This window comes from Acomys minous (genome assembly GCF_964271855.1).
Source record: "Acomys minous genome assembly, chromosome: 10".
NCBI classification, from domain to species: Eukaryota; Metazoa; Chordata; class Mammalia; order Rodentia; family Muridae; genus Acomys; species Acomys minous.
Window position 1 is genome coordinate 86,013,996 of NC_140491.1, and position 25,642 is coordinate 86,039,637.

The 25,642-nt window shown below is 38.3% G+C and overlaps 1 protein-coding gene and 1 long non-coding RNA gene across 3 annotated transcripts in view; one reads left to right on the top strand and one right to left on the bottom strand.

Annotated features, from left to right (window-relative positions):
• The window catches only part of LOC311607880, a 426,536-nt gene that overhangs the window by 204,050 nt on the left and 196,844 nt on the right, over positions 1–25,642 (bottom strand). The gene's annotated exons all lie outside the window — the stretch shown is intronic.
• EPC2 (enhancer of polycomb homolog 2) overlaps positions 1–25,642 on the top strand; it is a 99,097-nt gene that overhangs the window by 11,761 nt on the left and 61,694 nt on the right. For both annotated transcript variants that reach the window (XM_084799161.1, XM_084799162.1), the window contains exon 2: positions 22,231–22,390. In XM_084799161.1, the coding sequence (XP_084655287.1) occupies positions 22,231–22,390 (160 nt within the window). The remainder of the gene's footprint in view (positions 1–22,230; positions 22,391–25,642) is intronic.

Here is a 25,642-nt window from a genome sequence, read left to right on the forward strand (position 1 = left end):
ATGTATTCAGTCCTAGATATTTGTTTTGTGGGTTCCTCCCCTTGGGAGCTGTTGTAAATGGTACTGATTTTGTCATTCTACTGCTTCTGGTATTTGTTTTGTTGATTTTGAATTGTGCAATTTTGATGCATTCGTGTTTTGTAGTGGAGTTGGGTCTTCTTGCGTATAAGGTCATGCCATCCGCAGAGTGACAGTTCAGATGCGCTTTACTTTTTTCTCTTGCTTGATTACTCTGGGGAGGGCGTATATTATGTTGAGTACAAGCAGTCCAAGTGGTTGTTTTTGTCTTGTTCCTGGTCTCGGAGTAAAACGTTTCCTCATTCCTTACAGTGATAGGGATTAGCTTATTTTAGGTGACCATTATATATTGTTGTCTGTTCCTTTGAACCTAATTTGTTTATCAGTTTGTCTACGAAGGTTTTGGATTTTCTTAAATGTCTTTTCTTCGTCTGTTGAGTTGATCATATGGCTTCATAACCTTCATTTTGTTTATGGCGACATGTCACTTTTATTAATGTGCACATTGTGAACTACAGGTGAGGAATTTTCCACTTGTATGATATCCCTTTGGGTTTCCAGTTTAAGTTCATGTACCCTATACCCACTTTTCTATCATAACATCATTGAATATGTGAAAAAGATGTTCAGAATATGCCAGAAAAGTATGGAAAAGAAATACAGATCCTTGAATCTCAACCACCTTGAAAAGTTCATGGTTGGCTTTTGAGGTGAATGCGGTGCTGACTTTGCCTTTTTTTCTGTATAAGTACCTGTATATGAATAAGAGAGAGGGGGGAAAGACACTTATTTTGTATGGCTTTTTAATCTATCTCTGTTAGATTGAAATATTTGAGAAAAGAATCGCTAGAGTCTGTGTGGTTGTCATTTTGGGTTAGTCTAGCCAATGCAGCCCCTAGGATGGATGGTATAGAAACAAGGCAGTTTGTACTTGGATCATTGGTCTGACTTGAGCTTGCCATGAATAGGGATTTCAAAATGAAGGAACTAAAAGCAGAGATGTTTATTAAACCCTAGTGGGCTCTGTGGCGCTGAAGTAGTTAGGTAGTGGTTCATAGATGACTTTACTGTCAATCAGCTGTATTTTGACAAATATTGACATACAGTCAGTAAATTTAGTTCTTATATAATTAAAGTTAAAAGGTCTCTTCCTCTGGTTATTAGTTACTTTTATCTTTATTATAGAATTTCCATAGTTTCTTCTAATATATGCTATTGTGTGTTTGTTTGTACTGGGATCAAATGCAAGGTTTTGTTTATGCTAGACCTTATTCTCTACCACTGAGTTACATCTCAAGCCCCTAAACTCTATAATAAGCTGCCCTCATCCAAATAGTTATCCAGTTGTTTAAAGACAAAAATACAGTCAGTTCTTTTCTCTGAAGTTTCTTAGGTATTGAGGCCTTTTGAGTTCTTGAGATAGGGTTCATGTCGCAGCCTCCTATAGAAGTTAGAGGTGTATGCCAGCACATCTCTCTTATGCCTGACTTCTAACTTTCTCTTTTGCTTCATTGAGCAGAATGTTTGCTGCCTTAGTTATAATTGTTTTATAATGTCATCATTACATTCTGTCATTTATTTCACCTCTTATATAGGGCTAGTCACTATTGGCTGTGACTGCTTTGCTTTTTCAGAGATTCCCTTGGTACCATTGCATATTTTTCAGTGTGAACTTTATATATAATTATTTTGCCAAAATTCAGAAAATAATTGTTGGTATTTTTGTGGAGACTCACCATACATTGGTAAATCGACTCTCAGAGAGTAGATACATTTATGGATTCTCTCATTTGCTGAAATCTGTTTATCTTTGAGGAATGTTTTTCTTATTGATCTTATGTTTTTGTTGAGCCAATTTGTAGATTTATGTGGTTTTTATTGTAAATGTCATTTCAATATTCCCTTCAATTGTCATTGTGTTTAAGAAAGCTGTTTTCTTTAAAAAAAAATATTTTTATTGTATTTGTACATATGGGTGCCTGCATATATGTATGTGCACCGTGTGCTCACCTGGTGCCCTTGGAGGCCAGAAAAGAGCATTCCTTAGAATGACAGTTACAGACAATTTTAAGCCACTTGATGTAGGTACTTTGAACCATCCCCAGGCTCTCTGCAGGAGTAACAAGTGCTCTTAACCACAGAATCTCTTTAGCCCAAGCTATTGATGTCTATGCTGATTTTATATTCTACGACATTACTAAATTATGTAATTATGCTAGGTGCATTGGTTTTTGTGGGTTGAGTTAGATATCTGCTAATAGAGATAGTTTGCCTGTGCTTCTCAAACACTAGGCCTCAAATTGTTTTTTTCCTTTTTCATTCTGTTGGTTAATACTTCTAATTGCATGTTGAAAAATTATGGTGAATAATGAATACCTTTATTTATGACATTAATGTGAATTTCTGTCTCCAAGCAAGCATGTAAGACCCATGGCCTGGGCATGCAGCCAACAGTAGCTTTGACTATGTCCCCGAGTAAAAACCATAAATTTCCTTAAATTGAGATTTTTAATTTTTAATTTAATTTGTGTGGTTTTTATTTTTCTTTTAATTAACTGATTTATTTTGTCTATGTGTCTGAGTCTGTGTCACGTGTGTGTTGGCTGTGGAGGCCAGAAGAGGGTATTAGATTCCTTGGAGCTAGAGTTACAGGTGAGCACCTAATGTGTGTGCTGGGAACTGAATTCCAGTCCTTTGGAAACACAGGGAGGAGGAGGAAGAGGAGGAGGAGGACTAATAATAATAGTAGTAGTAGTAGCAGCAGCAGCAGCAGCAACAACAACAACATCCCGATTGTTATCCCCTCACTTGTATCTTCTCATCCCTTTCTTCCCTCCCTGTTTTCTCCTATTCCCTCTCCTAGGCCCCTGACAGAAGAGGACCTCCTCCCTCACCGTATGACCACAGCCTATCAGGTCTCATCTGGATAGCCTGCTTCCTCTTCTTCTGTGTGCCGCAGGGCCTCCCCACCAAGGGGAAGTGATCAAATTGGGGGCACCAGAGTTCATGTCAAAAGGAGTCCCCACTCTCCTCACAATTGTGGAGAATGAGCTGTTCATTGGCTAGATTTGAACAGGGGGTCTAGGTTCCAGGTGAGAGTGGTATGGAAGAATGGGGGACTAGAAGGTCCCAGGGGGTCCAGGAGCCCCACAAGAAGACCATCAAGGCTAGCTGATCTAGACCCAGGGAGGCCTGCACAAACTGCTGTACCCACCAGGGAGTGCTCTTAACAGCTGAGGCATCATCTCTCTAGCCACTGTTGTATAGTTCTTGAGTGTGAGCTTGGTAGATGACAATGTTGTATTGTAATAGCATGAGTTGTACATCACTGATAGTGTTTCTCCATTAAATAAGATGTAGGTTATTATGCATTGATTTATAGGTGTGGAAAAGAAATTGATTATATATTAATAACAGGAAGGACTGTAAGTTGTACATGTTATTCAGTGCATAAAATGTATGCATGTGTATATAAAGTCTTTGACATGTCTATCATAAATGATTGCTGACTATTTTTAAATGCTTTTTGCTTCTGTATATTTGCCATGTAATTTTCCCACTTCAGTAATGATGAATATTGTGATATTGGACTATTCCAACTTTCTTAAAATGAACTCTACCTGGGAATGAAATATTTATTATTTTAAAAAATGACTTGAGTTTTATGATTTGCTTCTTTACAAAGGGTGTTAACAGAGCTTTGCCATCTTCTTGACCAAATGTGGCCACCCCAAAGCTTCTGTAATTCATTCTTCTAAAGTACTGAGAGATGCAATATGATTGGCTAGTTCAGGTCATATTATCCAGTCTGGTTCAGTTAACTGTGATTTTGGGTAGGGTGAAGTGATTGGTTAATCAGCTTGGTTGACAGACATACAATCTATTCGAGAGAACAGGCATTTAAAGAATGGGACAGACACCTGCAAAGATACCCAGGTTGTGGTTTCTATTCTAATAAGTGACATCAGATACCTGATCTGTTGTGCTGCACAATACATGTATTTAGTGGTTATCTATGTAATTGGATAGTGTTGGTCTTTGTGTACACCTGTGAAACCACTGCCACAGTCAGAATAATGAACATTCTACTGCCTTGATATTTATTTATTTATTTGGCTTTTTGAGACAGGGTTTCTCTGTGTAGCTTTGGCTGTCCTGGACTCACTTTGTAGACCAGGCTAGCTTGAACTTACAGAGATCTGCCTGCCTCTGCCTCCCCCAGTGCTAAGATTACAGGTATGTGCCACCTTACCCAGCTACTTTGAGTTTTAAATAAGCAATAGTCTTCTTGTCATTGGATTTTAGTGACATACTTTCTAGAGTTTTATATAAATGGAACATAGTATACTTTTAATCCCTTTATTCAGCATTTTTAAAAGATTTATTTATTTTATGTATATAGTGCTCTGTCTTCATGTACACCTGCATGCCAGAAGAGGGCATCAGATCCTGGTATGATGGTTGTGAGCCACCATGTGGGTGCTGGAAATTAAACTCAGGAGCTTTGGAAGAACAGACAGTGCTCTTAACCCCTGCGTCATCTCTCTTGCCCCCCAAGTAATTATTTGTAAGCTCCATACATATTTTAACATTTGTCAGTAGTTATCCCTTGCTGGGTATGGCCATACAAACCTGTAATACCAATACTCAGGAGACAGAGGCAAGAAGATCACTATAAATTGGAAGTTAGTTATAGACCTGCGAGTGAAACATAGATAATGTTTTGAAAGAAATTTCTCACTTCTGAAAGGAAGCATTGTTCTTTTTTATTATTGAGTAGAATTCCTTTTTATCGCTGTTCCTCAGTAGCCATTTACCTGTTAGGTGACATTTGGCTGTTAACAAATAAGGTTGTTAGAAGAATAATGACTTTTGGTAACTTAAGTGCCTGTAGTGATGGTAGTTTTAGGTAAAAGTTTGAACTTACAAGACACACTGTCAAACTGGTTTCCACAGAGGTTCTACCATAGTGATACCTTTTGAGATGTTTAAATAGTTGAAAACCTTGTTATGCAAAAATTTGGGAGAGTAATTTGGTCTTACCTGGGAGAATGTTTAAAACATTAAATATCAGGTCCCATCTGAAGGGTAGAGAATCAAAATATGTACTTTTTACAACAACAACAACAACAACAACAACAACAATAAATAAATTATATAATATTATGAATTATAATAAATTATTATTAAAATATTCTCTAGGTTGTTTCCATGTTCTTTACAATTTGAGAGTCTTAGGGGAGTAGAACTTTTCGTGTTTGTTTCTGCTGTGGAACATATGAAAGCTTTGGCACGTTATGGTTTGGGAAGTAGTTGTAAGATACTTTTTAGTTGCCGGGCGTGGTGGCGCATGCCTTTAATCCCAGCACTCGGGGAGGCAGAGGCAGGCGGATTGCTATGAGTTCAAGGCCAGCCTGGTCTACAAAGTGAGTCCAGGACAGCCAAGGCTAACACAGAGATACCCTGTCTTGAAAAAAAACCCCAAAAAAACAAAAAAGATACTTTTAAGTTTAAAAACATGACATAATACTGATAACAGAGAATGTTATGATTAAGGTTAGTTGTCAACTTGACAGGATCTTGAATCACCTGGGAGAGTGGTTTCCGGGCATTCCCGTCGGGGATGGTATGTCCAGAAACCAGTCTAATCCTTCCCAAACAGATGTACCAGCTGGGGAGGAAGTATTGAAACATATAAGTCTAAGGGGGCCAATTGTGTTCAAAGCCGCCATACCTGGTAAGTCCTGCAGTCTGCTGGCCATGCCTTATGTTCCTCACCTTTTTACACAACCAGTATGTCTTAGTTACTCTTCTAGTGCTGTGAAGAGACACCATGGGCAAAGTAACTTATAATAGTTACAAGTTTATTTGGGGGCTTGTTTCCAGTTTCAGAGGATTATTCTATTTCCATCATGGTGGCAAGCATGGTGGCAGGCATGGAAGCAGTAGCTGAGAGCTTACGTCTGATCCACAAGTTGCAGGCATTGGGGTGGAGGGATGTGCTGTGGGCTTTTGAAGCCTCAAACCCCACCTCCAGTGACACAACTCCAACAAGGCCGTGCCTTTTCTCAACAGTTTACCAACTGAGAACTAAACATTCACGGATTTGAGCCTATGGGGACCATTCTTATTCAAACCACCACACACAGTACTACAATTCTTAGAGGGGGGTGTGTGTGTGTGTGTGTGTGTGTGTGTGTGTGTGTGTGTGTGTGTGTGTGTGTGTGTTAGGTATGTGTATTCTGCACCTGTGTGGAGGCCAGAGAAGGATGTCAGGCATCCTGTGCTCCCACCCTCCACCTTATCCCTTAAGATGTCTCACTGGACATGGCACTCCCTATGTTTTCATTAGGTTGGCTTGGCCAGCTAGCTAGTAAAGATGATCCTCTTGTCTCCATCTTCCTCTACCCTCTCAAGTGCTGTGTTATAGGTATACATGACCAAAACTGGCTTTTATAGATGTTTAGGGTCCAAATTCATGTCTTCATGTTTGTTCAGCACTTGCCCACTGAGCCATCTCCCCAGAGCATAATACTTGTTTTTTTAAATGTAGGTCTTGAAATACTGCATGGTGTTATCTATTCTTACTATTAAAGGAAGGAACAGTAATTTTGGAAATAAGTCTAAATTTTAAAAAAATCAGTAAACTTTTTTTTTTTACAATTAAATGTCAGTAACTTGTTTGCATCTTTGAATCTTCTGCTCATTTCTCTTGAGTAAATGATTAGACTAAATGCCATGGATGTTGTGTCACCTTTCTAAAGTAAAGTTGGTGTTGAGGATTATGTTCTTAGCTAGCATAAGCAAATACATGATTCAAAACAAGGTTCTAGAAACCAGGCAGTTGGGTACAGGAACAAAGGACAGGTATTTATTACTCTATCAAGTGGAACAAGTTAATGATAAAGTAACATGAAGGGTTTTCAAATGTTGATCTATAAGTCAGATAGTTCAGAATGATAAGGCTTGTGACATTCCCACACAGTTGATATTGCTTCCCGTTTTCCATCTGTGCTTATAATGTGCCGCATTGAACTAAAGTCCCTTACTCCCACTTTGCCTTCATATACCTCCCAGGTAATTATAATAAAAAGAGAAGCTGTGGGTGAGTCAGCTCTGAGTCACTTAAAATCCATCTCAGCTGCTTTTCAGGACAGGAAAAAAAAATCTATCTTGATTTTTCAATCTAAGGGAATTTATTGCAAATGGACACTTAATTTGGTTGGTAAACATTTTCAAATATATGTTAACAGAAGGAACAGGAATCTTAAAACTGTAATGTTATTTCAAGCTAAAACTTGTTTCTTTATTCCCTTTCTTTCCTTCCTTCCTTGCTTTTTCTCTTTCTTTTCTATTTTTCGAGATAGAGTTTCTCTATGTAGTCCTGGCTGCCCAGGAACTCACTTTGTAGACCTGACTGGCCTTGAACTCAGAGGTCCTCCTGCCACTGCCTCCTGAGTACTGTGATTAAGGGAATACACCACCACTAAGCACTTGTTTGTTCTTAAGGTGGCAAAATTAGTAAGTAAGATGTTACCTTCAAAGGAGGTGTATGTTTAAAAATACCAGAGTGGCTGTTCTTCAAATATGTCTCATTATTTTGAAGAACATGTTTGAGAGCTGTGTTTGGGAGCAAATGTTGAGAGCTGTGATTGGATTTTCTTCATTTTAAAGTGCTAACTATCTATGTAGGATTTGCTTAGTCAGAACTGGAAGTCACTCTTAGTCTGAATTCTTTGAATGCCACTTGTAAATAGAAGACTTAAGTTTACATTTATGTGATGTCATGTAGTGAGTGGGTGGGTCGTGACATTTTAATATGATACACACTCGTGCACACATGTGTACATACGTACACACACACACACACACACACACACACACACACACACACGAGGCACATGGAGATTAAACTATGCTAAGCTGATGCTTTACCACTGGGTTACAACCTTGTCATAGAGTCTTAGGAAATAATAGGTGTGATTAGAATTCAAGATTATACTGTTGAAATATGTGCTAGGTGAAAAGGAAGCTGGCTGTGGTGGGGCTTGTCCTCAGTCCCAGCACTTGGGAAGCAGAGGCAGGTAGAGCTCTTGACTTTGAGACCAGCCAGAGTTACATAGTGAGAACCTGTCTCCAAACAAATAAGCAGGCAAACAAACAAACACAAAAGTAGAAAAGGAAAAGAAAGAAGGAAAAGAATCTGAGGTTTTAGATACTAGAATTCAAATTTCGTTGACTACAGAGCCGAGAAGCCCACTCTCTGATCGTGGTATTAGAATGAAGAAGACTTCGTAGGCCAGAACCTGATAATCTTAGACCTCACAGCTGCACAGCAAGTGCATTGGACGACTATTACGTGTGTGGCAAGTGTTTGATGTGTCTCAAACCACTGGAGAGTAAATTGTTATCTTCTCAGAGATCAGATTAGTTCATTTTCCCCTGACCTTCCCAACCTCGCTTCTATCCCTCCCCTCCCTCTGCTTGGCGATTACGTCATGAACTTCCAGTAGGTTTTAGGCAGACAATGATGCTCCTCGTCTTAGGAGAAAACACTGAGTAGTTAAGTGTGATGTTAGGGATTTTGTAGATGCCCTTTACTATATTGAGGAGCTTCCCTTGTATTTTTTTCAAACAGGCTTTTAAAAAGGTTTGTTTATTTTTATTTTATGTGTGTGGGTGTTTTGCCTGCACCAATGTTGTGCCTGGTGCCCACAGAAGCCAGAAGAAGGGGTTAGAAACAGTTGTGGGCTGCCTCATGGATGTGGGGAACCAAACCTGGAACCTCTGGAAAAGCAGCCAGTGCTCTTAAGCACTGAATAGTCTCTTTAACCACAGTCTTTGTATTTTTCTGAGTTGTGGAATAGATGTTTGGTTTTTATTTGTCTACAGAGATTGTCATTTTTTTTTTCATTTAAAAACTAGCATTGTTGGATAATACTCTATTTGATTATATTCTTGTTTGCTTGTTTCGAGGCAAGGTCTTGTCAGCTCAAACTGGCCTTTAAGTCAGTAGGTAACCTAAGCTGGTTTTCAATTCCTGATCATTTTGCCCCTAGGATTATAGCCATGTGTACTACCATACCCACCTTAAATCTTTTTTTTTTAATTTTTTAAAAATAATTTTATTCATTCATTCGTTCATTCGTTCGTTCACTTTACATCCTGGTTGTATCCCCATCTCTCCTCACCTCCCAGTCCCACCTTACCCCTCTCCCTCTCCTCCCTCCTCTATTCCTCAGAAAAGGGGAACCTCCCTTCCCATCCGTCCCAGCTCATCAAGTCATATCAGGCACAGCAGTCCTGCTAGAGAAAAGTAACCAAAAAGGTGGCAAGAGAGTCCATGTCAGAGACAGCCTCTGTCTCCTTACCAGAGGACTCCCATGAAGCCTGAGCTGCTACAACTTTGTAGCGAGCCGAGGACCCACCATGCAAGATTCTGGGTTGGTGCTTCAGTCTCAGCAGGCCTCTCTGACGCCTGGCTAGTTGGCTCTGTTGGCCTTCTTGTGAAGCTCCTGTCACCTCTAGGTCCTTTTCTCCTTACCCGCTCTATACCACAAGCCTCCCTATGCATTACCCAATATTTGGCTGTGAGTCTCAGCATCTGTTTCAAGACACGGCTGTAGGCTCCTGTCTGCAAGCATAGTGGAGTATCATTAATAGTGTCAGGTGTTGGTTCTCTCCCATGGGGTGGGTCTTGGGTTGGGCCAGGCATTGGTTGGACATTCCCTCTATCTCTCCTCTCTCTGCACTAGTTCTATTCCTACATGTCATGTAGGCAGGGTGAATTTTGAGTTGAAGTTTTTAATGGGGGGATTGGTGTTCCCCTCCATTTACTAGGAATCATGTCTAGTTAGAGGGCATCCTCTTCAGTCTCTATGGCCCGTGCTGCTAGGATTCTCTGTTTGAGTCTCTCTCATACCCCTGGGAACTGCCATGCCTTAGGTTTCCATCTTGTCACAGAGATGCCCTGCCTACGATTTCTCTCTTCTCTACTGGGCCTTTTGTCCTCCCTCCTCCCAGGTCTGATCTCCACCCTCATAGCTCTCTGTTTCTTCTCCTACCTTGTTCCCTTTCTTCAGCCACCACCTTTGTTCTATTTTCCCATCTGAGTGAGATTTAAGCATCCTCTCTTGGGTCCTCCTTGCCCAACTTAAAACTTTTATTGTTCTTGAGATAAACCTGTGTGTGTGTGTGTGTGTGTGTCTGTGTGTCTGTGTGTGTGTATGTGTAATGATATTTCAATACACTGTTGGATTCTGTTTGCTCAGTTCTATTTTGAGTGATTTCATAAATGTTTACAGGGCATATTTGGTATACTATTTTTCCCCCAATGTTCTTTTATGATTTTAGTATTAGAAAAATACTCATCCATAGAATGAATTGGGGACAGTCCCTTCTCTTCTATCCAAATCTGGATGGAGTTGCTGCTGTTATTTGAAGTCATCTTCTAGTAAAGCCTTCACCCATGGTTTTTCTTTTGTGGGATGTTAAGGTGTATTTCAAGAATGCTAACGCTTGCTCGGCTATTCAGGTTATCTACTTCTTCCAGAGTAAGCTTTAGCAGTTTGTTTCTTTCAAAATATTTGTTCCTGAACAGAGACTCACAACTGGACAATGTAGTGAGTGAAAGATTTTGAAACACTCAGTCTTAAATGGGAGGTCTTCATCAAGCCCCCCCTTCCCTTAGGGCTCAGGGATCTGAGTCGGAAACATTATAAGAGCCAGAGGATGTGTGTGACACCAGGGAAACTGCTACTGGTGCACATAGGAGCTCACTCACACTGACATCTTGGATACTGATGTCACAGGATCAAGACAGACCAGGTCCCCAGCGCTGAGAGGGGAGGGAGAGTAAATGGATTGGAATGTTTGCTGATACTGGTAAGTTTGTATCTTCTTTCCCCTCTGATCTGTACCATTAGTAGTTTTGTGGATTTTGGTAAAGCATCTTCTTTTCCTTTCATGGACTTTTTTCTGTTTTCTTTTTAATTGATTTCCACATTTATCTTATTTTCTTTTTCTTTTTTTTTGTTTACTTTGCATTTGTTATTTTTCTACTCTCTTAAGGTAGATGCTCAGGTTATTGGTATATTATATTTTATTTATTTGTTTGTATTTTTAAATTTTTGTGTTTTGGGGGATTAAACCCAGGGCCTTACACATGCTAGCCCAGTGTTCTCCCACTGAATCATCTTTTTTTATTTTTCGGTTTTTCAGAGGTGGGTTTCTCTGTGCAGCCTTGGCTGTCCTGGACTTGCTTTGTAGCTCAGGCTGGCCTCTAACTCACAGAGATCTGCCTGCCTCTGCCTCCCGAGTGCTGGGATTAAAGGCGTGTATCACCACACCCAGCCTGAGCCACCACCACCTCCTCGTCCTCTTCCTTCTTTTTAAAAGATTTATTTATTTATTATTATGTATACATTGCTCAATACAAGGCCAGAAGAGAGCATTAGATCACACTATAGATGGTTGTGAGCCAATATGTGGTTGCTGGAAATTGAACTCAGGACCTCCAGAAGAGCAGTTAGTGCTCTTAACTGCTGAGCCATCTCTCCAGCCCTGATCCTTCTATTTTTAATACAGGTTTGTAGTATTGTTATTTTTCTTCATAAGTGTTGCTTTGTTGATATTTTTTACATTGTTTAATTTTCAATTTACGTGTGTATGTGTGTGTGTGTGTGTGTATGCACCGGCATGAACAAGTGCAGAGGTCAAAAGGCAACTTGTGGAAGTTGCTTATTTCCTTTTACTTTGTAGGACTTGGGAGTTGAACACAGGCTGTCAGGCTTGGCATGAAATACTTTTACTTTCTAAGCATCTCACTGGTTCTTGTTTTCATTTTTTTTTTCAGTTCAAAAATACCTGCCAGTTTCCCCTTTCTGTTTTTCTTCTATCCATAGTTAAAGAATGTTGGTTGGTTTCTAAATATTTAGTGGGTTCATAGAGATCTTTGTTATCAGTTTTTAATTTAATTCCATTGTGTTTTAGAATTTGTGTGACTTCAGCCCTTGTGAGCATTTACATTTGTATTATTTTACTAAAATATTCTGTATCCTTTTTAAATGAGTATCTGAAATGGGCTCACTGCGTAGCCCATGTTGTCCTTGAGCTCTCTTCTGGTGTGGCTTCCTGTATAAGTTAGCTTTCTGGTGGTTTCAGCATGCTGGGGTCTCCACTGCAACCTAGGTTTCACATCCGTTGCTTCATGTAGTGATCTTCCAGGGGTCCTCACAGCAGCTCCAGAACACCCACTTGCTGCCTGGCCTTAGCTCTCCGAGATCGTGGAGGAAGAGTCCATGGCCCCAGTGTCATATGGATGACACTGCTGAGTTGAGATGCTCTCTTGTCCTCTTAGGCCATATTATCAGGCGCTTTTGCATGCTGTTATTTTTTAGGAGCTGAAAACTCATAGGCCTTTTCTTCTCACTAGCTGGAAGCTTAGCTGGGTGTGATCATGCCCTGAGGGCACTTTCCTTTAAAGCATCAATCTCCTTAATGTTACAGTCCCTTACACCTGTCTTAAGGTTCCTAGTGTACTCTATTCATCTCCAAACTGTACAATTTGTAATTTTTTCTGCCCAGAGTATTTTATTTCATTGCAAATCTGCACAAGAGCTATGAATAATAACCATGCCACTGATTAAACATATGTTCTCTTGAAATTTCCTCTGCCAATGAAAAAAGTATTTTCAAAATTTGCATTTAAAAAATTCTTAAGACAGGGGCAGAATGCTGTCAGATTCTTTGCCAACATACCATATAAATTGCTTCTACTCCAGTTATCAATGCTTTCCCCCTCTGAAAACTCTTCAGGAAGACCAGAATTACTCTCAGCCTTGCTTTCGTCCAGATTCCTAAGCTTTACTTACAGCATTTTTGTTGCTGTTGTTTTGCTTTTAGACAGGGTTTCTCTATGTAGCCTTGGCTATTGCAGACTCACTTTGTAGACCAGGCTGGCCTCTCAAGTGCTGGGATTAAAGGTGTGGGCCACCATGCCTGCCTTCTTTTTAGTTTTTTGAGATAGGTTTTCTCTGTTGTAGCCCTGGCTCTGTACACCAGACTGGCTGCAAACTCATAGCACCTGCCTCTGCCTCCTGAGCCCTGGGATTAAAGGTGTGCGCCACCATCAGTTTTGATTTGACACTTTCAAAATTATTCACTTGCAAAATTATTCTATCTCTGTGGGTGTGGTGGTGCACCCTTTAATCACAGACAGCACTTGGGGAGGCAGAGGCACGCAGGCCTCTGAGTGTTGGGGGCCAGCCTAGTCTACAAAGCAAGTCCAGAACAGCCAAGGATACAGAGAGAAATACCATCTTGATAAACAAAAACAAACAAAACCCTAAAATTATTCTATACCATTTAAATTATTCTATCCTGTTGAAGTTTTTTGGTTGGGTGATAGATATTTTTGTATTCTCGTGAGTGTTTGGGGGATGTGGTTAAATTACTTGTAAATAGTTCAGTACCTTCAGGTTTTGCTCTATTAATTTGCCAAGATTCTGAATCTCATCTGTTTTCTACCTGCCTTGAGGTCTTACTCCTCTTTCTTGGTTCCCTGTCTAGTTTTAAGATTTGCGAGAGTGCCCCCTGCATGCGTGCGCACGGGGAGACACACACACACACACACACACACACACACACACACACGTACACTCTTGAATGTAGTTTCGCTTATCTATGGTATTTGTCTTTTTGAATATTCTTTTGTGTATCAATAAGAGTTCCAGTTGCATCCAGTTTTTTTCTGAAGGTGATTTTAATTCACTGCTGGGTGGAGAATCAGATTTTAAAATTTCCTAGAACTGAAAGTTTAATTTGACTAGGAAAGTGACTTCTGGAGCTTTTCTTCTTTTCTGTCTTCCTCTGTTCCTTCCTTTGGTTTTGAGAGGGACTGACAAATACATGTAAATCGTTTTAAACTTTGGTGCTGGCTGCGTTTTGCAACACCAGCCCTTTGAGACAATTGCAGAAAACATGGATAGACTTAGAGGAGGGCACTAGGAACCAATTATAGTGCCTGATAGTTGAATATATATATATATATATATATATATATATATATATATATATATATATATATATAGCCTTCTTTTTCTGTGTATCTTTTTAATACTTTATCCATGAACATTATCATCTATCATTCTAATCACATTGCTTCTTATTGAGATAATCTTGGGTATGTGACTTGGTTTCCTACTCTTTCTGCTTAATGCGTAATCACTTTAAAACTCTTTAGTCCAGCCTAGTCTATGTACCGTATTTTGTGGACCATAAGACACATTCCCCCACCCCTTGTTGATACCCGATGGACGGCAAAAGTAGGGGGGGAGGATTAGGGTGTGCTTTATGGTCCAATTGCTGTCCAAAAGTAGGGGGGAAAGTGCATCTTATGGTCTGAAAAAAAAGTAGCAAGTTTTAGACCAGCTGTGGCTACATGGTGAGATCTTGTCTCAAAAGAGGAGTCCTTAAATATTTCAAAGTGTTAAATGGCAGTGTAACAGCTAATCATGTAGCTTGCTAAAAAAAAGTTACTTTAGCATTATAGATAGGTCATTTCCAGGTATAAATATGTAAATAAGTTAACTATTAAAGTTTATTTAGGTCATATCATGGTAAAAGAATATCTTCCAGAACATACATATTTACTTTTATCTTTGTTGTTCACTTCATAGCTTTTTTTTTTCTAGATCTTGAAGTTTATAGAATATACTGAACACAATATAATTACCACACTAGTCAGGATTGTGTTATATGTAAAATGATTTTATTCCTATTTTTTAATCTGCACGCTGTTATTTACCCTAATTTAGAAATTCAAGTAAAGTGGTGTTTAGAATAGGGAAGGTAGAGGTATTTGCCCTGTACTGTTGTTGGTCATGCAGTGTGATGTTAGAGGTGACGTTTCCATGGTTGCTTGTCTTCTGTCAAGTTGAGGAAGTTTTTTTTTCTGGGAAATTTAAAATATGAGTGGGTTGTTGGGTACTTTGTTTTTAATACTTAACATTTTAATTTTTGTAATCTTTTTTGCTCTTATCCTTAAAATGCCTTATTTTAGCTATCATGTCTTTCTTATAGTCTTGCAACTTTTGCCAGTCTCACAGTATGGTTATCTTTTCCATTCTCCTTGTCCTTTGAACTTCTTGATAGTTTATCAGACACGGGAAGGTTTTCAGCCATTATTTCTTCAAGTGAGGTCCTTGTTGCTTTCTCTTTCCTCCTTCCTCCTCAATTCCCTAATAAACGCATGTTTCCCCACTCAATTCTGTCCTATTAGGATTAGATTTTTCTTTACTTTCATTCATTTTTATAATTTTCCTCTTAGTAGTTTCATGCGACTGTCACCTTAGTTCATGGAGTGTGCTGGCTGGTTAAGTCTGTTATTGAGCCTCTTTAAGTTTTCAGTTCAGATTTTTGTTTTTGTTTTTTTCTCCAAGGTTCTTTTTGGTGTTTGTTCTAATTTACTTTTTCATTGCTGTGATGAAATATTCTGACAAAAGCAACTTGTCATGGAGAGTGTGTATTTCAGCTGAAGGGTTACATTCAGTCATTGAGGGAAACCAAGGAAGTCACTCAGCAGGGACTGTGGAGGAGCTGCTTACAGGCGTCTCCTGGCTTGCTCAGCTGTCTTCCTTAGGAAACACAGAACCGGCTTCCCACGGGTGGTACCTCCCACAGTGGCCTGTGTCCTCCACCATCATTAGCAGTCATAGGCCTAGGCCAATCTGATATTTGAATACATTTAGGCCTCTTTTTCTGTGTTTCTTTTTAATATTTTATTTATGCTTATTATCATCTACCATTCTATTCACATTACAGATTCACCATCCCTGGGTAACTTTAGGTTTCTGTCAGTTCCCAACTAAAGCTAACTATGATGGTGTTTTTTTTTAATTTAACTTTTATATTTTGAGATAAGTCTTTGCTATGTAGTATAGGCTAACCTTGAACCTCCCCTTGCCTTCATGTATTGGGATCATAAGTATATCACCATGCCTAATTTTCACTCTTTCTTAGTAAGCAGTAATTTTTACCACTTCCCTGATACTATTATTTTGTATATCCTTTTCCTTACTAATTTCTTTTTCTTTCTTTTTTTTTTCTTTTTTGCCTATGGATGCTTTAAAAATTGTTCACTAGATAGTTTACAAATTTCTGTTTCTTCAGACCCTTCCTCCTCCTCCTTTCATTTTCTTTCTTTGTTGGGCCATACTTCCCCCCTTTTTATACCTCTTTTCTTTCTTCTGTAAGTTGAACATTTGAGAGATGTTCTTGGAGATTGGCTTCTTATGGAAATCAGGGAAGACTTTAACTAATCAGTCCAGCTGGCCGTTCCGAGGGCCTCTCAGGACTTTGTAGAGGTGTATTATCATGTGTTTCCAGGTGCTTGAGCTTGTTTGCACTCTCTGATGTCTGCCTTGTACTGATGTACTGATTGCCCAGTCTTGGAACAAGATACTGAACTGTTTTCTCATTGTTCCCCAGATATATAAAGAGTGCTCTAAGATAGACATAGAAAAATTAAGCCTTGGGGACTTTCACAGATTGATAGAACGTTATTTAAATATTTTGCTTTTCCATCTCTATCCAAAAAGACAAGTTATGCTGGATGTGGTGTCCCAGCACTTGGGAGACAGAGACTCTTTGATTTCCAGGACAGCCAGGGCTACATAATAGTGAGACTTGGTGTCAAAACAAAACAAAAACAAAATCAAGACAAGCCATGAGCTGAGCTCATTGCTATGATTATAGTGATGCTTCCTGATGGTGTCTGTATCTAGTGATGCAGGGTCTGTGGTACTGCAGGAAGCTTCTAAGCTTTTTGTTCTCTGTGGATTCCAATCAGCACAGTGTGCCAGTCCCTCAGGCAGGTACCCGAATGGAAGAAGGCTAGGTTTGCATTGTTCTTCTTTCCTCTTAAGGACAAGTGTCTTGTTGGCTTTGCCCCCAGTGACACTCAGCTGTGCCGACTTGAAGGAATGCTTCAAGTGGCATTTCTTTCGTTTCAGCTTGCTTGGTGAGCTATAAGCTTTGAGCTTGTTTCTGAAGACCCTTTGGCCCATAAAGTCACTCTTATGTGGAGGAGCACGGTTTGGGGCATACTGTCCCTCCATTTTGCTTCCTAGTAGCCTTATTTGATATGTAATTTTAAACTTTGTATTTTAACATTTCCTGGAATGTGGTTTGTTGTTCACTTTTATTTTTATTATTCTTTAAAGACAGGATTTTGCTATATAGTCCAGTCTGATCTTGAACTTTAGGTCCTTCTGCTTCTGCTTCTTAAGTATCAGGATTACTGTAGTCATGCACCAGTATTCCCAGGTCTCTCTTGTTATTTTGAGACAGTTTTTGCTGTGTAGCCCAGACTGGCCTCAAACATCTGATCCTCTTGCCTCTAGCTCCTAATTTCTGGGATTATTAATAGGTATAGACCATCACACCCAGCACTTTGGAATACAGTTTTGCGTATTAGGTCTGAAGAATGTATTTATACAAAGATATCTAATGATGTTTTTGTTTTCCCCAGAGAGTGATCTGGGGTCACTTATTTATGGATTCCATCTTGTCCCAAATGCCATCATCATATGGGGGATAGCTGCATTTAAATTAAGTTTGGGACGTTTCCCCCCCCCCCCCCTTTTTACACTTTCGTCCCAGGAATAATCAGAGTTCATCCATATAGGTAGAGGTAAATAATATTTTCTTTAAGTTATTGAATAAATTTACTGTTTTATTTCATTTTTATAGATTCAGCTTTTTCCATCTGTGTATAATGGTGCTACTATTTTAGTTACTTTGAATGGCCAAGTAACCTGTCAGAGTATAATACAAGAGCCTGACATTACCCATGTTAACCCCTCTGTCCACAAAAGACAAAGCAAAACTTCAATACCCACTTCCAGAGTTTCCCTCTTGTCTATTTAAAATCTGAGACTGGTTATGATCATTACTGAAGCATAGGCCTGTAGAAACTCTAGTATTGCTGTTCTGATCACTTAAAAAGTTTAGCAATTTATTTTATTTTATTTCTATGAACGGGTGCTTAAAACCAAACTGTGGTCCTCTGTAAGAGCTCTAAAGCGCCTTAACCGCTGTGCCATCTCTCCTGATGCCTCACACCCTTTTTGAGAAACCGCCTCAAAATCTGATGAAGGAAATGACAGCTGAGCATTTATTTTTAGAAATAGTTTTGGTCTATTAAGTTAAAATAGGAGAGTGTCATGGTCTTGCTTTTTAATTTCTGGCTACAGCTTTGTCATCTCCTAACTAATAAAATAATTTCTGATCTACTTTAAAAATTTTCATTTAGAATTGGAGACAGATTAGTAAATGAGTGATTTCAAGCAGGAGGCCCTTAGTTCAAGTTAAATTCCTTAATTTTTATTATGAATTAATGTGAAACCCTCATCTCCTACTAAAGTGTTTTGATAATTTTAAAACTTGATGATATTAATATAAGATATTTTGTACCTGGAGGAAAATGGCATTTATATTAGAAAAATCGAGGTTTTAAAGTGTGCTGCCATTCAACCCAGATTCCTCTCATTACTCTTGGATGTGGTGTGCAGACTGTTAGTATTCTAAGAGCATGGTTTCTCATCTCTAATTTAACAAGTGCCCTTGTCTTGTGAGGATAAAATTGTCAAACAACACTGACATTTAGTTCTCTAATGCATGTAGTTTACCCAAGAACAAACCACTTGTTTCTTGACTCTCTATTATTGTGATTCTGGGTGGTCTCTAAGAACTAGAGAACACCATGTAACTGAAAGGGAGAGCATTGCCTGTTGTGTCTTACTTTCTGTGACCAGTAAGGTTACAGCAAAATACAGCCTTAGCTATGGAAATGAACTTATTCAAGGCTTTGCTTCTTAGTTCCTGAATGCTATTTGTGTTGTTTTTATGTCATCCTCACAATTGTTTAGTTGGCTCAGATTTCTACTACTATGTTGTAAATCTATAGCATAGTACTAGTTATTAATATGTGAGAAAATGTAGCTGGTGAGCTTGAGATCATACCCTTATGAAGAGAAGTCTGTGGAAAGCGTGGAAACTCAACTAATCCTGTCCTCCACTGCCTTTCTTGTTGCTGGGTCTTCATCCATTTTGTTCATGTTGGTTTTGCTGCTTGAATTATTTCTCCTTTTGCTTTGTCAAATGGTCAGTCTTCCTAAAAGTCTCAAATTAGATTTCATATTCTTTGGGCATCTTTTCTTGTTGTCCAGAAACAGTGATTTGACTAATTGAGAAGAGACGTACTTGTCAAGCTCAGACATGAGTGATACTTGAGTATTTCCCTTCTACCAAATAAGCTTCCTAATAGCAGAGACTGTGCTCAGTCATTCTTACAATTTCGAGTGACAAGATAATACCAGTGTCTAAAAGGTACACTTAAACATGTTGGAAGGTTGATGGATAATAAATATTTTAAAATTTAACCTATTGTAGCATTAGCTGATCTTTGTATTAGCTTAGTGCACTTCTTGTATCTTGAAGACCGATTTTTTTGCTTGTGTGCGTGTGTATGTATGTCTGTGCTTGCTGTGTGTATGAATGCTTGAATATATGTGAAAAGCTAAGTAGAATTTAAGTCATACAGTCATACAATACTGAGTTATCGATCAGTGCTTTTCCATAGACTGGAACATCAGAAGAATGGAGGGCACTGGGGAGAAGATGAGTAGTCTCAACTCCATATTCCTGACCTGGATAAAGAATGAGGGCAGTGGGTGAGTCTGATAGGAGAATAGAAAGGTTGAGAGGCTGAACCTTGTCATAAAACCGAGGAACTAGCTGTAAATAACAGACTGGAGATATGTATGTAATCAAGTGGAAAGGAGAAGTTGTCTTCGGGAAAGGGCCAGGATTTTCAGAGCCAAAGGTAGGCATGAGGATGCACAGGAAATGGTAGGCGTTGTGATTCTCAGGGAAGGATGCTTGAGAGGCATGGTGATAGAGTGAGAGGTTGGACTTGTTGAGAAGAGATGTGTTTGTGAAGCTCAGAAAACGAGACAGTAGTAACCTGCCTTCCTTTATTCCAAAGCTCTGTAAACATGGTAGCAGTAAATAAACAAATAAATGCTATGAGTCTGAGAGGCTCATAATAGAAAGGTGTATTAATTTGAGAAATGGTAAAAAAAATAAAAATAAAAATAAAAACTTTAGAGAAAAGAGGACTTAGAAGGCTGAGGATGATTTATAAGAAAAAAGTGTATGGCCAGTTTTCACCTCAGAAATACTATTCTAAACATGGGTCTTACAGACCTTGTTATTTAGAGGTAGGATATTGTTTGTTCCTTGTTGAGGATGCTACAGGTAAGAATACCAATTTATGTTGTTATTATTGATATTTGATAGTCTCCAAATCTCTTGAAGGCTCTTGTTTAATTTCATTGTAAGCAGTGAGACCCCAGAACATGTATGGTATTGGAATTCCTTGTTTTGGCCGACTGATAAAATTATACAGTATCTTCTGATATTCTTTATTTACAAAATTGCTGATTATGATTTTTTTTAAAAAAAATACAGCTTAAAAATACAACCAAGAAGCTTTTAGTTATAAATTTTTGTTGTTTGTAAAACAACAAAGCTAGTGGGGTATTTGACTTTGGATTAAGAAATAAGTGACTTGTTAGGGGCTGGAGAGATGGCTCAGCAGTTAAGAACACTTGTTGCTCGTGTAGAGGCCCTGGATCCATGCCCAGCACCATTCCTTGATGGCTCATAGTCATCTGTAGTTTCAGTTCCTGGGGTTACAGACAGTGGTGAGCCCCATGTGTGTGCTAGGAACTGAACCATGCTGTTCTGCAACAGCAGGAAGGTGTCTCAACTGCTGAGCCATCTTTCCAGCCCCACATAACATTTTTCTTGATTCATTATGCAACGATACTTCCTTCCCTACGCACGAGTTTTGGGTGCAGTTGCATTTTGATCTATTAATTTTACAGGCCTTCCTCTTTGCCTCCCATCATCAGGGCACCATCACTGAAACTGTACCAGAATTTTGACAATGAAAAAAAAAATTTCGATAGCATACTTAACTGCTTTGTATTAATCTCTTGATTTAGTGGTGTCGTTATGTTCATCATCTGTACCTCTCATAACAGTGGTAGTAGCCTAAGCCATATTTGTACCATCTGTGTTGTCATTGTCACCAAACTTTTAAATCTAAGATTAGCAGCTCTACATTTCAGTCCTCCTGGCGTTTGGCTGGTGAGATAACACAGACTTTAGAAATACTTCTACATCTTTTCAGGCCACATCATGTCAGCTACACTCGTCAACAAACACTGTCCACCATCAAAATAGATGGCTTTGATTCTTTTTTTCTTTTAAGTATGTTACCACATAACTTGCTTTCTGATGTATGAAACCAAAGACTTTCAAAAGTAGGCTGTTAGGATACTACTTGAAAACAGGCAAAAGCATTGTGGCGAGAGCAAAAGGTGAGAGTTACAGCTATTAGAGATAAAGAGCCCTAAACATCATGGAGGAATTTTAACCTTTACACTGATACAGTGGGGATCTTTGTGAGAGTGACATGTTCTGACCTGACTGAAAGAAAGGTAAAGCTCTAAGGGGAGTAAGACACTTATTCTAAGGGGTCATTGGTGAGAAGTGACTAGAACCTGCGAATGTTTTATAGGTATGTTTTGTTTAATATTTATTAAGTATTTCCTGCCATAGTCACTACATGATTTGTTGGGCATAGTTTCATCTTTATTTTAATTATTCAGAATGTAGTACTAAGTTTCAAGTGTAGAAGCTATTTAAATTTTATAATACAAACTTATTTCCTATGACTTGAATTTTTTTTCTTAATCTGGTGGTGGTGACATATACCTCAATTTATTTAACAAACAAGGTATAAGCTTATAACAGAAATATTAAAATTCTAGGTTATAAACATATGTGTGGTCTTTTAAGAATTCTGCTTATTAAAATTGTTATAAAGTTATAATACTGATAATAAACCACAGGTATTAAGGGATATGATAGTAATGCTTTCTTGGCTTTGCAGAAAAAATCTTATGATTTAACAAAGAGGAAACTATTTTTAATTGATTTTTTTTGCAGTTAATTAATAAAGCAACTTCTAGGTAGAATTATGCATTGAGCTAATTATGCATTGAGCTGAGTGCAATTTATTAAATATATTTATTAGGTTTTATTTGTTGTTACTTACATTGCCTACTTTACATTTTCCAGGAACATCACTTACAGCGAGCTATTTCAGCACAGCAAGTATTTAGAGAGAAAAAAGAGAGCATGGTCATTCCAGTTCCCGAGGCAGAGAGCAACGTCAACTATTACAATCGCTTGTACAAAGGGGAGTTTAAGCAGCCCAAACAGTTCATTCACATTCAGCGTAAGTTTGTTAATTGATTGTTTTCTGTTTGTAATTTTAAATTATCAGCCACTGAAAGTATTTTATATTGTTGGGGACTTTAAACTTTCATTTTCTTGGATTAATAGAATAGTAAACATTAGATATTTAAATGTTCATATTTTCATTTGAGCTTGGAGATCACTTTGAGTTTTAGTACTATTTGGACCCTATAATGTTTATACCGTATAAGATTTTATAGAGTAGGATTTATTATAAAGCTAAAAAGATGATGGCTTACCATACTCAAATAAGATTTATTTTTAAAAGGCCAATGTCTGTAATGTTCACTAGAAGGGCTGTATCTTTAGAAAACATTAAAATAACACCTTTAAGTTTTATAAAATTCTAATTGTGTGGTTTTTTAAAACTACTTTTGTTTTCCTCTTGCTGTTAGTACACAAATGGTCACCATCTCTAATCGTAACGTTATTTTGATGATCTGCTAGTTGTAACATTTACTAACCTCTCCCCCCACACACACACACCTTCTATCTTCACACTATCTGTCTTCTCTACGAAGTCTGCCTTGCACCAGAGTGGTCTTCCAAACTTCTCAGTATGATGCAGTCATGTTCTTGATTAAAATCCTACTTTCCTTTTTGCTAATATTCTGTACATAAGTGTAAGTCTTTCCTATCTCGTCAGAATTGTCAACATGTTTTACATGCTGTGTTACTTGTTAAGATAGAGGTTCAGGGCTGTACTTTGGGAATTCTGTTGAACAGCTTCCCTCTCTGGCTGTCATGGGATGGAGGCTGGAAATACATACTTTGACAACACTAGGGATATAGGTCTCAGGCCTCGTTAATGCCTAGCAGGTACTCTACCCCTGGACGACACCTCCCCAATGATGTAAATGTTAATAAAGTCCCCTGGGTAATTCTGAAACATCATGTTACTTAAAACTGATTATTTTTCCTTGATCCTAAGTTGTCCGTCCATCTTTGGTTTTTATCTTTGCAATAAGCTTCCATCTTCAATTCCTTTGCCCCCTTGAAGAGAATCCTGTACTTCTGGGAGGCAGCGGGGTACTGCCAATCAGTGTAAAGCAGTTTCTTGTTTTGTTTTAATCTCTCGCTTTTGATCTATGCTGTTAGCTTTACTTCAGTCTACAGACTAACAAAGTTCATTTCTTAAGATTGCCACCTCCTCTTTCTACCTTAGTAAGTAGAGAAATAAACAGCTTTTTTTTTTTTTTAATTTAAACTGCCCTTCTGTGTGCTTGGCTTGTTTATCTTATACTAAAAGTATAACATTTTAACAGTAAGACTTAATCATCAAGCTTTAGGGTCCATATAGTTATTGCTGTATCTTGTAATCTGTGGCAGCTTAGATCTGATAGAATTTAATAATAGTACGAATATATAACACTTTGTGACATGGGGCATGCCTTAATCTTTAGTGTCATTTCCTACTGCTCTTCCCCTCACTGTCCCAAGGAGCACTGGAAATTACCTACATTCCCATATTTTACATTTTCTTGCAGATGCATATTCAAAAGTTCTTTTCTATCCTACAGCTCATTTAAATAAATTCCCTTATGAAGTCTACCCTAACTTTTCTCATTCTATCTTTCCTCTCTGTATATACCTTTTCCAGAAGACTGGCTTTTTCTTTGTTTGTTTTTTGAGACAGGGTTTTACTGTGTTGCCCTGGCTGTCCTGGAACTCCGTCTATAGACCAGGCTGGCTTCCAACTCGCCTATCTGCCTGCCTCTGACTCCCAAGTGCTGGGTTAAAGATGTGCGCCACCACTTAGGGCTGCAAGATTGGCTTCATATACTGTTTGTAATCATTCTTTCTTTAAGACTGTCAGCCTTGGCAAGCAGTTATTTCCTGTATCAGAGTAGAGTGTTTGGCTTTTATATACATGTTGACTCAGTTTTTAAATGATACTAAAAATTTAGCCCTGAGGGGAGAGAACTATTTTCCACAAATCTTTTTTTCTTTTGTTTTCTTACTCTGCTTGGCATAGGACAGACCTGGGAAAGTACTATACCACTGAGCCACATCGCAGCTTTCTCTGAAGCAATCAGGAGGAATTTATTTGCAAACATCATTGATGTGACTTGCTTTCTGTTCTTTGTCTTTTAATCCTTTCAGTCTATTGAATTTGCCTTTACTTTTATATCAGTGAAGAAGGAAACAGATTTTACTTAAACATTTTTCCAAGCCAAAGAGTTGGTTTTGTGTTTTAATAGCAGAGATAAACAGCAAGACCAATTATAAAAACCTCTCTTAGAAAACAAAGGGCATAAACTAATTATAATACATTTGAATCAGTCCCATTCAACAAACATAACTTTTAAGTTGATTTTTATTTTATTCTAAGTTTGTCATTTATTCATCTTATTCTAAGTTTGTCAACATGTAGTATGCCCTGTATTATACTTGACATTTCTACTTATATTTCCAATTTTAAGGGTTGGTGTATATATAACCTGTCATTTAAAAAGTTTATATGCAAATTTTTGTCAAATTGGTATTCCACAGTTTGCTCACCTTATAAGTATTTAAAGTTAAGTATACTAGATCTCAATCAAGTTCATGGGGTTTTTTTGTTTGTTTGTTTTTTGTTTTTATTTCTTTTCTTTTCTTTTTTTATATATTTTTAAAAGAAAGTCTTAAATTTAAATACTTCTTGCAAACCCTGTAAAGGCAAGGAATTTAAAAAGATGTCACCAGATTTTTTTTTTCTTTCCTTCTTATCAAAAGAGTCTAAGTATCTGATCATTTACCTAGCTTGGGGTGGGGGTGGCACACATTGGTAGGTGCTGACTAATAAAGTCTGCTGTGACTTAGGGTCTGTTTTGCCTGTAGGAAGGGCAAAGGGTGCTTGGGATAGAACTTCCTTAGTGTGTACCTCTGAGTCAGGCATACCTGCTTCTGTAATTGTGACGGCCCATTGTAGAATGTCTCAGCACCTCTCTCTGTCTGTAAGAATTTTTAGCCTGCTTGTATAATGTAAAGGCTTTCTTCATGCCTCACCAACCATGTTTGGCTCTGCATTTTTTCACTGTAAGGCCAACTTTACTGAACTAAATTAAAATCGTGTGTCTGTTCCCTTTTTCCTCCTTTGCATTCTAAGCTCCTTAGGAGCCCATTTACCCAGTTCAGTCTGAAACTACAGTCACAGTGAACTGTGGTTTTCTAGTTTTTTTAGCCTTTAATGCTTTAAGCTATCGGAGTGGCAAACTCTCTAAAACTTGTTTTATACATAGCTTATTTGCTT